Below are 12,100 nucleotides of genomic sequence, written 5' to 3' on the forward strand. Positions count from 1 at the left end.
TTGACAGATCAACTTTGCAGATGGGTGCCTTACAACAAACCAATTTTTTTTGTTTCAACCATAAATTTTGAGATCACACATTGAGATGCGCATTGATAAAAAGCTTTAAGGCTCACTCTGCAGTCATCTTTTAAAGATATAGACATCTTTGGGGATTTTTTTTTTGCTTAAAAGCATGCATTTTAGGTTAAAAATCATTTTTGAAATTGGATTTTATTAAAAATTTTGCACCAAGTGGCTTTTACAGTCTTCATTTTTAACATTCAAATTGCTAATTAACTGATAATTTGTCAGTCAGCTGCTTCTGAGGAGTTTGTACCTCTTATATCTGTCTTTTTCTGAGCTCCTCTCAGCCAATTTATTGTCACAAACACCACAACCATGGCTCTGCTGTGGTCTATGGTCATAAATCAGCAAGCTTAGATAAAGACAGATAAACATTTCATGGATATCTATTATTCGGGTACTTGCTACAAAGTAAAAAAAAGTTGCGATAACTTTCCCTGATTGGAGTAATTCTATAATTCTTCCTAAGGGTTTTATCACACAGAGTACCTGAAAATTTACTTTCATTATGTTTATTTCAAGTCACAAAAGCAAAAAGTAAATTTATTTCCTACCTCACCCCAGCTTCCGTAATTCCATCGAGGACATGGCCCAGAATCACAGTGTCTTGAATCAGCAGGTTTTGTTGTCCCTTCACAAAAATTGGTAATCCTTCCTTCTCTGTCTTGACATACCACAACTCGACGTTCAAAACCAGCTGCACATGTGCTTGAACACTAGTTAAAACGTGACACAAAAATTAGTAAACATTTTCATAAGGCAGTAAAAAGTAAGGTAAAAATAAAGATACATTTAAATGGCATTAAAGAAGCACTCCCACTCACATTTTTATTGTGTAAATGTGTGTGTACATGCATGTAATGCAGTGTGAGTGTGTTAATATTCTCACCTACTGCTCTTCTCTCCATGATCCTGCGCAATAAAAATGTGAGTGGGAGTGCTTCTTTAACCCCTTAATGCCCTCGCCATTATCCTTTTTTCCGTCCCATTCTTCCAAAAGCCATAACTTTTTTTATTTTTCCATCAGTATGAGGGCTTGTTCAAAACACATATCTGGTATTGCCTTCCTTGTTAACAATCAAAAATGATCAAGTATTTAACACACATGGTAAATGCCACAAAAAAATGTGATTGCTGTTTTTTGCTCACCCCGGCTCCTAAGAAAAAAAAAAAATATATATATATATATATATATTTATATATATATTATAAATAAAATGATTAACAATTACAGTTCTTTTAATAAGCTTGGTAGAACTTTGGGCTCCCCGTAAGACAGAAAATTAGATCTACGCCAGATTTCAGCTATAATGTACATAAAGGCGGATTTTGCATGGGGCGGTAGACCACATCCTCTTTCGCTAGGCCCACTTTTTGGAAAACTTTTTAGAAAGGCACAACAGTTTTTGTGCTTAGAGTAGATGATACATGTCTCCCAAAGTGCTCTTATTGTGCAAAATAATTAAAACATAAAAAATATAAATTTGGTATCACTATAATCATGCCGACCGAAAGAATAAAGTTCACTTTAACGTTAGAGTTGTCTTTTATGCCACACAGTTAATACTATAAAAATATAAACCTAACACAATCCCCTGTTTTTGTTTTTTCTTTCCTCCCCTTATCTTGTCTTTTTCCCTGTTTAGTCTCTTCTCTCCCACCTCAACCTTTTGGCTGTGTGCCCACTATGCGTTTTTTAAGCATTTTTTATGCGGAATTTCCGCAGCGGAAACACTTTAAAAACGCTTGGTAATCTGTGCCCCATGGTCCCCAATGAAAATCTGCATGTTCTGTGCTCATGCTGTGGAATTTTCCGCAGCGGATTTTCCTTGCGGAAAAATCCGCAGCATGTCCATTATTTGTGCGTTTCCGCATGCGGATTTGAGGTCACAATGCATCTGAAAAACTCAAGTCAAATCCGCATGTAAAAACGCTGCAAAAACGCTTAAAAAACGCGTGTAACATCCGCAAGCGTTTTTACTGGCAAGGACATGTAGAAACGCTGCAGAAATTTTCTGCTTGAATTCTGCATCGTGGGCACATAACCTTTATGTCCACTGGACTATTTAATTATTAAGAACACATTGTCCAGGCCCCACACCTACTCAGTCAGGTGCACCATCTCTCATGTTTTATGTGTTACACACTTATTCACTTATTTCTCTTTACAATTTTAGATTATTTCTGTTTGTAATATTCTCTTGGGGCTGCCTCCCACTGTTGGTCGAGTTGTAGCTGTGCATTGTTTGATAAAATAAAGACTTAAAATAAATAAATTAAAACCAACAAACGCTAAAAAATTGTGTATTTACAGTTTTTCTCCAGTTTTCTAAAATAAAATAAGGGAAATGTTTTCAATATATTTTATGTACTACAAAATGGTGCCATTAAATAACACAACTCATCACACAAATAACAAGCCTTTAAGGCAGCAAAAAATATGGCTTTTGGGAAGCAGAGATGCAAAAAAAATTGCAGAACCCCAAAAGCCAAAACAGACCCTTTTCTATTAAGTGGAGGATACATTTATTCTTAGTTATCAGAGGTATGATTGGTTAAATAGTTATTTTGGAGGTTAAGTATACATTGCATTTATTAATTCATGGTGTCACTCAAGGCACTGTTATTAAAGAAGTTGTCCACTACGTTATATGAACCCCCCAATGTATCCCCCCGTGGCCCAGAAGAGTTTTTGCAAATACCTTGCGGTACCTTTTCTGCCTCTGAGCGGCGCTATCGCTGGCCGCTCACAGGCATCACGTGACCCGTCACTGATGTCATGTCAACATCAATGACGCTCTCCCCACGGTGGATGCTGGGCTGTGGGCGGGGTTACATCCAGCGTCACACCCAGCATCCACTGCACGCTTTCCCAGTGAACGAGTAGAGGGAGAGCACGCGGTGGATGCCGGGTGTGACATGCGGGGTAACCCTGCCCACAGCCCACCATCCACCGTGGAACGGAGAAGTGAGTAATCCCTGCTGCAGCCGGAACATGTTGTGACATCAGCGGATGTCAGAGCCGGCTGCAGCCGAGGGTCACGTGATGCCTGTGAGCGGCCAGTGATAGCGCCGCTCACAGGCAGAAAAGGCACCACAAGGTATTTAGAGAAACACTTATGGGCCCTGGAGGAATACATTGGGGGATCATATAAAGTAGTGGACATCCCCTTTAATGATCACTAGATATTAAAGGGGTTGTGTGGAACTTTAGATTACCCCCCATGTATCCCCCCCCCAGGTCCCTAAGACTTTTTGTAAATACCTTCAGCTGTTGATAATGCCTGTGAGTGGCGCTATCAATGGCCGCTCACAGGCATCACATGACCCCCGGCTGGAGTCGGCTCTGACATCCGCTGACGTCACGACAAGTGCTGGCAGCAGCCGGGGGTCACGATCTTCCTGGTTCCAGGTGGATGTCAGGCTGTGGGCGCAGTTACCCCCCCACGTCACACCCAGCATCCACCGCGCGCTCTGCCTCTCCCCATTCATTGGGAAAGCGCGCGGTGGATGCTGGGTGTGATGCGGGGGGTAACCCAGCAGCCACCGCGGGGACCCCAGTGCTGAGTCACACCTCACTTGTCGTGACGTCGGCACTGGGGTCACGTGATGCCTGTGAGCGGCCACCGATAGCGCCGCTCACAGGCATTATCAACAACAGAAAGTATTTACAAAAAGTCTTAGGGACCTGGGGGTGGGATACATGGGGGGGGGGTAATCTAAAGTACCGCACAACCCCTTTAAAATCCTGATAACATGCGGCTCTACCTCCCTTTGTTTCTTGATCTTCTTTGCTATACAAGATTTGGGCTAACCATTCATTAACCATCTCCTCCTACTTCACCTTTCATGTACTAAAACTCACCATGCATAAATCAGATTTCACAACCTTTCTACCATCCCAATCCACTCCTGTACTAGAATTATCATTTACTGCACATCACACAATACATTACCTAGTTTACAAGTCCACTGTCCTCGACACCGCTGCCCAAATAACCCATCTCTCCATCACCAAGAAAATACTTTTTAAACTTTTAACATGTTGCTCATCACATTCTCATCTGAAGAACGTTCAATCTACCATTCTTTGGAATACACTACTCCTATATTTCATATGTTGAAGAAAATTTGGCACTCAAGGTTGTATTTCTTGATCAATTTAATAATAAGTACAGTGTATGTACAGAGAAACAAATGTTTCGGTCCAAAAGGACCTTCATCAGTGTACCTGCAGATATAGGCTGTATGGAGATAAATATCTCAGTGAAGTAGTCAAACAGTCCGTCAGGAGCGAGTTTAGAAATAAGGAGATGTCAGCAAAAGGAACGCAACATCCACCACTGGTTCAGAGGTGTGCTGACATCTCCTTATTTCTAAACTCCCTCCTGATGGACTGTTTGACTACAGTACTTCACTGAGATATTTATCTCCATGCAGCCTATATCTGCAGGTACACTGATGAAGGTCCTTTTGGACCGAAACATTTGTTTCTCTGTACATACTAATCATCATATAATTGATCAAGAAATTGCAGTATCTTTGAGTGCCAAGTTTTCTTCTACATATTATACAGTTTGGGACCCTACTAGTGCACTAATCCCACAGGAATGCGGTAATTTTCTTCTTGATTTTTACTCTTATATTTCAGTCTATATTCTTTCAAAACAACATAAAACCTACAGCTTTACATAAATATAAAAGTGAAAATTAAAAAAAAAAAGTTATTTTGATGGACAGGAATTACAGAAAGCAAATCAAAAAGACCTTCAGTATGTTCAATTACTAAAAATTGCTGAGGTTTTACAAGGGAAAGTATTTCTTACTGCGCCCCATGGTCCAGTCCTCCACTGGTTTCCGTGGCTAACAGGCTTGTTGCGCTCGTTGTCTTTGCTATTTGTATCATGTTCTCTAAATCTATGTGGGCTCTCGGCATGTGGAAATCTCATTGGATTGTCATGACTATTAGGATGCTGGCTGGATGTTTGGCATGGGACCATCTTGCATTCCTGCTCTTTTATAGGTTTGTTATCTGGATCGCAGTTTTCATCATCAATTCTTCCATGGTAACTGGTACACACAACCTGTCTGATAACTGTTCCTTTTCCACAAGACACCGGACACTAGATACACAAAAATTATACAGATGTTACTGAAGAATGCAAATTAAATTCAAGAGAAGAATAATTATACTATGATGTTTTTTGCTTACAGGAGACCAATCTCCTGACTTCCATTCTCCACAGGATGTAAAACAGCTGGTAACTTCAGGTGGTCGGGGTAAATGGGTACAAAACGTCTCATCAGCCACCCCACCGAGCACATCTCTACAGCTCACATAGCGAGCACGATTGCCTCTTCCACATGATGCAGAACACTGAAATTTTCCAAAATGTTTAATTAGAATCAAATGAACTGTATGTTGTCTAAAAAAAAATGCATGTGCGATGTGGTCTTTCATTTTTTAATTACATTAAAAGTAATTGGAAGTGGAAATCTCTTAACACATTTAAAGCATTTACATTTATTTAAAAGTCATCAAAAAAGAAAAGTATAAGCTAAATGCATCAGAATTCTGAAATAATTTGACCCTCCCCCCCTAAAAAACCTGATGTACAGGGCAGGGAAGGGGAAAATTTCTGGTACAAAGTAAGCTAAGTAGTGGAAGTGCAACCTTCAGTCCAAATAATCAAAAAATGCCTTAAATTTATCAAACAGCATGAGTAACCATGATAAATTTGGAATAGTTTTTTTCAGACTGTCTAGTCTGAGTTTACACCATTTAGAAATTAGATAGTTACTGTCCATGTGGTAGATTTCTCAGTATATTTACACCAGTTTTTCGTCTTGAACATTATGGGCCCGATTCATCAAAACCAGCTTTGTTCACAAGTTATCTATTACAAATTTGAATGAATGAACAAAAGAAATGTCTGGTCATGTGAACAAATGCATCACAAAAATGTCATTGTATACATAAACAGCGGGAAAAAATAAGTATTGAACATGTCACCAATTTTATAAGTAAATATATTTCTAAAGATGCCATCGACATGAAATTCTCACCAGATGTCGGGAATAACCCATCCAATCCACACAGGCAAAGAAAACCATAGATGTTTGTGAAGGAACGGCACCAGGGGGGCCCCGCAGAATCCCGCAGTCGCAGCTTCTTCCGGTGGATCCACAACCCGCCACTTGCCTGACGTCACACTACACCAGACGGAGCACGTGATATGGATCTACCCTTTGCACCAACGTGACGTTCCGCATCCCCTCAAAGACGCGTAAGGTCAGATCTGCACAGTTCTACTCCTGTCCACATGGGTACAGAGAGGCACCAGGGGGTGGGACAAGGTGGTCCACTCAGACGCTGACGTGGCCCCACACACTCCCACTCTCCTGACAGGCTGAGAGGCTCTTTCACTACTCCAGTGAAGCAGAGCTTTGTCGGTCTGGATAGAGCTGCCACCAGCTCCTATTTGATATAACAGACTTATATCGGGCTAGAAACCAGCCCGGTAGCTCGTCGTTGACCGAACAACAGACGTGAGGTTCGTGGTTCGAGATAAACGACCAGACCAAGATTAAGTTATATATTTAATCGCCATAAGGGCTCACTAAACAATCTACTATATACTGTACACAAGGTTATAAATATACAGTGGTCAGAGTTACAAATACAAAAGCATGGTACATCAAGCATCACAGATGTTAAAATCAATTATCGGTAGATGGAAAGCATGGCTTGGGGGTTGGGCGACCACATGGGGAAGGTATGTGGGCCCTGCTTGGTCTTCTCCCACGCGTCTTGATGTCACCAGCTACCCCGGGAAAAGACAATAGGCTTTTGCTACACAGACCTTCCAACTCTCTGGGAACTCCCACTACCTGTCCCTTGTTCAGCCCAAGTCTCCACCCCCTGTTCCTTCCTGGCTAAGAGACTCCCAGAACTAATGTGGCCCATATCTCCTTACTGGATGGTCCCAGGGAACCGGTTCTGGTGTCAACAGACCTGGCAGGGCCCCTGCTACTTGTGGGTACCAAACACAGCAGTTGTAGGAGGTTCCAAAAGGCTGGGACGTGTATCTCCTCGCCCCTACACGCTACAGTGGGTTAGGATGCAGTCGAGCGTTCGCTATCTTCCCCTGAGCTAGAAAATCTATTTTGTGAAGAGCTGGGACATATAGTTTTTCCACAGCTCGGTATAGAAATATAGTACCTTAACAAAACAGCACATGTTGAGAGCAAAGAGAGGATCTCAGCAAGGGACTAGCCTGTCAGCTCAGCTCATGCTGCAGAGGGACACTCACACTGAAGCCCCCCTCCCTTCTCTCTTACAGCTGGGAATTGGGTTACGCTGTGCTTTGAGACCTGACAACCAGGGAACATGTGATTATTCTAAAATATCCTTCACAATATAAATGAAGTTATGTGGAGAAATTACACAGGTAAAAAGTATTGAATACATGAAGAAAGAGAGGAGCAAAAATCCATGGAAAGTCCTGACACCAGCTGAAATCTATCAGCAGTTAGAAAGCAATCCTGCCACTTATAATAGCCAAAATAATATCAGCTGGTTCAATTGATGGCCTATAAAAAAGGTGTCGCATTACCAAGGTGCCATACATAAAAAATCTCATGATGAATGTGAAGACCCAGGGTCTTCTGTGGGCGCAATACCACTCAGAGAACACACGGTGAGGGTAAAACAGCATGGAAATAATTTATTGAACCACAAAGCGGACAATAAACACATAGAACAGTCCCAGCAAATACCCATCCTGGCCTCCCCGAGAGTTTTCATGGGTCCAGACCAGCTGGTCCCAATCTGGCTTCTCCGAATGTCTCTATGGGCTCCAAGCGACCGGTGGGTCCCTCCTGGCAACCCCAAACAACATATCCATGGGGCCAGATGACTTCATCGTCCCAACCTGGTCTCCCCAAATGTATTCATGGTCTCTCTGATGGTCAAAGGAGCAGATCCGTATCTTTCCAGTCAGGGCTATATATCCTTAGACTAGAATCATGTAGAATCCAAATCTGTGTCTCTTTAGTTAAATCCATGATTCCAAGCTGATGGTCTCAGAGGGTCTGTGTGTCGTCTTGCTTCTCCTTGATTCTCTGTCCCAAGTCTGACTCCTACAGAAGCATATCTCCTTTTTAAGTACACATCCACAGGTCAAAGGTGGAAAGGGCATTCTCATGTCTCATTGTTTGAGCACTGAATGAATTTGCTTAGTTTGTCCTCCTGTCTTGTGAGTCAATAAGCCACAGGGTCCACAAACCTTAATCAACATAATTAGTAAACATTCATTGTTCCAGAATCAAAGAGGAGACGACAATCAGGGTTATACAAATACTGGTCTGTTCTTATTGAAAAGGAACATAAATACACAAAGATAATAGTGTATTTATTTTGGATTAACAAATCAAAACGTCTGTTTTATTAAGATTATAGGCTGTATAGTCACACTGGATAAAAACATTGAGCTGTCTCAAGACCGTCACAGCCTTATTGTTGCAAAACATACTGATGGCATTGGTTACAGAATAATTTCTAAATTTCTGAAGGTTCCACTGAGAACTGTTGAGGCCATATTCCGGAAGTGGAAAGAACATCATTTCACCTTAAACTGGCCATGATCAAGTGTTCCCCGCAATATTTCAGACAGAAGAGTGAAAATAATTATCAGAAGAGTTGTCCAAGAGCTGAGGACCACCTGTGAAGAGCTATAGAAAGACCTGGAATCAGCAGGTACAATTGTTTTAAAGAAAACTACACTGCTCAAAAAAATAAAAGGAACACTTCAAGAACAGAATACAACTCCAAGTAAATCAAACTTCTGTGAAATCAAATTGTCCACTTAGGAAGCAACACTGATTGACAATCAATTTCACATGATGTTGTGCAAATGGAATAGACAATAGATGGAAATTATTGGCAATTATCAAGACACCCTCAATAAAGGAGTGGTTCGGCAGGTGAGGACCACAGACCACATCTCAGTACCAATGCTTTCTGGCTGATGTTTTGGTCACTTTTGAATGTTGGTTGTGCTTTCACACTCGTGGTAGCATGAGACGGACTCTAAAACCCACAGAAGTTGCTCAGGTAGTGCACCTCATCCAGGATGGCACATCAATACGAGCTGTGGCAAGAAGGTTTGCTGTGTCTGTCAGCGTAGTGTGCAGAGGCTGGAGGCACTACCAGGAGACAGGCCAGTACACCAGGAGACGTGGAGGGGGCCGTAGGAGGGCAACAACCCAGCAGCTACCTCCGCCTGTGTGCAAGGAGAAACAGGAGGAGCACAGCCAGCGCCCTGCAAAATGACCTCCAGCAGGCCACAAATGTGCATTTATCTGCACAAATGGTTAGAAACAGACTCCACGAGGGTGATATGAGGGCCCAACATCCACAGATGGGGGTTGTGCTCACAGCCCAACACCGTGCGGGACGCTTGGCATTTGCCATAGAACACCAGGATTGGCAAAGTCGCCACTGGCGCCCTGTGCTCTTCACAGATCAAAGCAGCTTCACACTGAGCACATGTGACAGACGTGACAGAGTCTGGAGACGCCATGGAGAGCGATCTGCTGCCTGAAACATCCTTCAGCATTACCGGTTTGGCAGTAGATCAGTAATGGTGTGGGGTGGCATTTCTTTGGAGGGCCGCACAGCACTCCATGTGCTCACCAGAGGTAGCCTGCCTGCCATTAGGTACCGAGATGAGATCCTCAGACCCCTTGTGAGACCATATGCTGGTGCGGTTGGCCTTGGGTTCCTCCTAATGCAGGACAATGCCAGACCTAATGTGGCTGGAGTGTGTCAGCAGTTCCTGCAAGATGAAGGCATTGAAGCTATGGACTAACCCGCCCTTTCCCCAGACCTCAATCCGATTGAGCACATCTGGGACATCATGTCTCGCTCCATCCACCAACGTCACGTTGCACCACAGACTGTCCAGGAGTTAGCGGATGCTTTAGTCCAGGTCTGGGAGGAGATCCCAGAGGAGACCATCCACAACCTCATCAGGAGCATGCCCTGGCGTTGTAGGGAGGTCAAACAGGCACGTGGAGGCCACACACAATATTGAGCCTCATTTTGACTTGTTTTAAGGACATTACATCAAAGTTGGATCAGCCTGTAGTGTGTTTTTCCACTTTAATTTTGGGGGTGACTCCAAATCCAGGCCTCCATTGGTTAATAAATTTGATTTCCATTTATGATTTTTGTGTGATTTTGTTGTCAGCACATTCAACTTTGTACAGGAAAAGTATTCAATGAGATTATTTCATTCATTCAGATCTAGGATGTGTTATCTGAGTGTTCCCTTTATTTTTTTGAGCAGTGTATAAGCAATGCACTCAACCTCTATGGCCTGTATGCACGCTCAGCACGCAAGGCTCAATCGTTAAATGAAACGCATGTTCAAGCGCGTTTAAAGTTTGCTCAAAAACATTTAGACAAGCCTGTGAAATACTGGGAGAATATAGTCTGGTCAGATGAGACCAAAATTGAACTCTTTGGATGCCATAAAACCCACCATATTTGGAGGCCAAAAGGCACTGCATATCACCTCAAAAACACCATACCAATAGTGAAGTTTGGAGGTGGGAACATCATGTTGTGGGGCTGTTTTTCAGCATATGACACTCGCAAACTACATAAAATTAAAGGAAGGATGAATGGACAAATGTACTGAGACATTCTTGATAAAAATCTGCTGTCATCTAACAGAATGATGAAGATGAAACGAGGGTGGACATTTCAGCAAGACAATGATCCCAAACATACAGCCAAGAAAACTCTCAATTGGTTTTGGAGAAAAAAAGAAAGTTGCTAGAATGGCCCAGCCAATCACCTGACCTGAATCCAATATAAAACTTATGGAAGGAACTAAAGTTCAGAATTCATAGAAGGAGCCGACGGAACCTTTAGGATTTGAAAAGTGTTTGTGTGGAAGAATGAGCCAAAATCACACCTGAGCAATGCATGCGACTAGTTTCCCCATACAGGAGGGGTCTTGAAGCTGTCATCACCAACAAAAGCTTTCGCACACTGTAGTAAATAAATTTCAGTAAGCTTGTTCAATACTTTTTCCCTGTGTCATTTCTCATTGTTACACATAACTTAATTTATGGACATCTATGGTTTGATTTCTTTGCCTGTGTGGATTGGAAGAGCTATTACCGATATCTGGTGAGAATTTCCTGTCAATAACACCTTTAGAAATATATTTACTTAGATAATTGGTGACGTGTTTAATACTTATTTCACCCACATGTTAGTACTATGTATATGCATGCAGAAAGTATAAACACGCGTGTGCCTAATGTGAATATGCATGTAAATGTGCATATGTTTTCATGTGTGGGGCCTGACGGATAGGAGGACCCAGAAACAAATCTTGCACAGGGGCTTTTCACTTACAGGGTCTGCCCCTGCCTCTACTATTCATCATCAGTGGATCAGTCAATCTCCTGTATTAGTAGGCAACACTGCTTATGCTTTACAATAGGTGACACTTATCCTCCTCAGTAACTCATCAGTGCTCAGCACATATACAGTACAGACCAAAAGTTTGGACACACCTTCTCATTTAAAGATTTTTCTGTATTTTCATGACTATGAAAATTGTACATTCACACTGAAGGCATCAAAACTATGAATTAACACATGTGGAATTATATACTTAACAAAAAAGTGTGAAACAACTGAAAATATGTCTTATATTCTAGGTTCTTCAAAGTAGCCACCTTTTGCTCTGATGACTGCTTTGCACACTCTTGGCATTCTCTTGATGAGTTTCAAGAGGTAGTCACCGGAAATGGTCTTCCAACAATCTTGAAGGAGTTCCCAGAGATGCTTAGCACTTGTTGGCCCTTTTGCCTTCACTCTGCGGTCCAGCTCACCCCAAACCATCTCGATTGGGTTCAGGTCTGGTGACTGTGGAGGCCAGGTCATCTGGCGTAGCACCCCATCACTCTCCCTCTTGGTCAAATAGCCCTTACACAGCCTGGAGGTGTGTTT

At 42.3% G+C, this 12,100-nt stretch overlaps 1 protein-coding gene across 1 annotated transcript in view; it reads right to left on the bottom strand.

Moving 5' to 3' along the window:
- ADAMTS20 (ADAM metallopeptidase with thrombospondin type 1 motif 20) overlaps nt 1–12,100 on the bottom strand; it is a 342,835-nt gene that overhangs the window by 116,824 nt on the left and 213,911 nt on the right. The window contains exons 25-27 of the mRNA XM_073652029.1: nt 5,279–5,443; nt 4,893–5,189; nt 621–782 (exon numbers count right to left, since the gene is read on the bottom strand). Coding sequence (XP_073508130.1) covers nt 621–782; nt 4,893–5,189; nt 5,279–5,443 — 624 coding nt within the window. The remainder of the gene's footprint in view (nt 1–620; nt 783–4,892; nt 5,190–5,278; nt 5,444–12,100) is intronic.

Source organism: Phyllobates terribilis, unplaced genomic scaffold (assembly GCF_046119375.1).
Source record: "Phyllobates terribilis strain yellow unplaced genomic scaffold, ASM4611937v1 Scaffold_11__3_contigs__length_659146591, whole genome shotgun sequence".
In the NCBI taxonomy this organism is placed as follows: Eukaryota; Metazoa; Chordata; class Amphibia; order Anura; family Dendrobatidae; genus Phyllobates; species Phyllobates terribilis.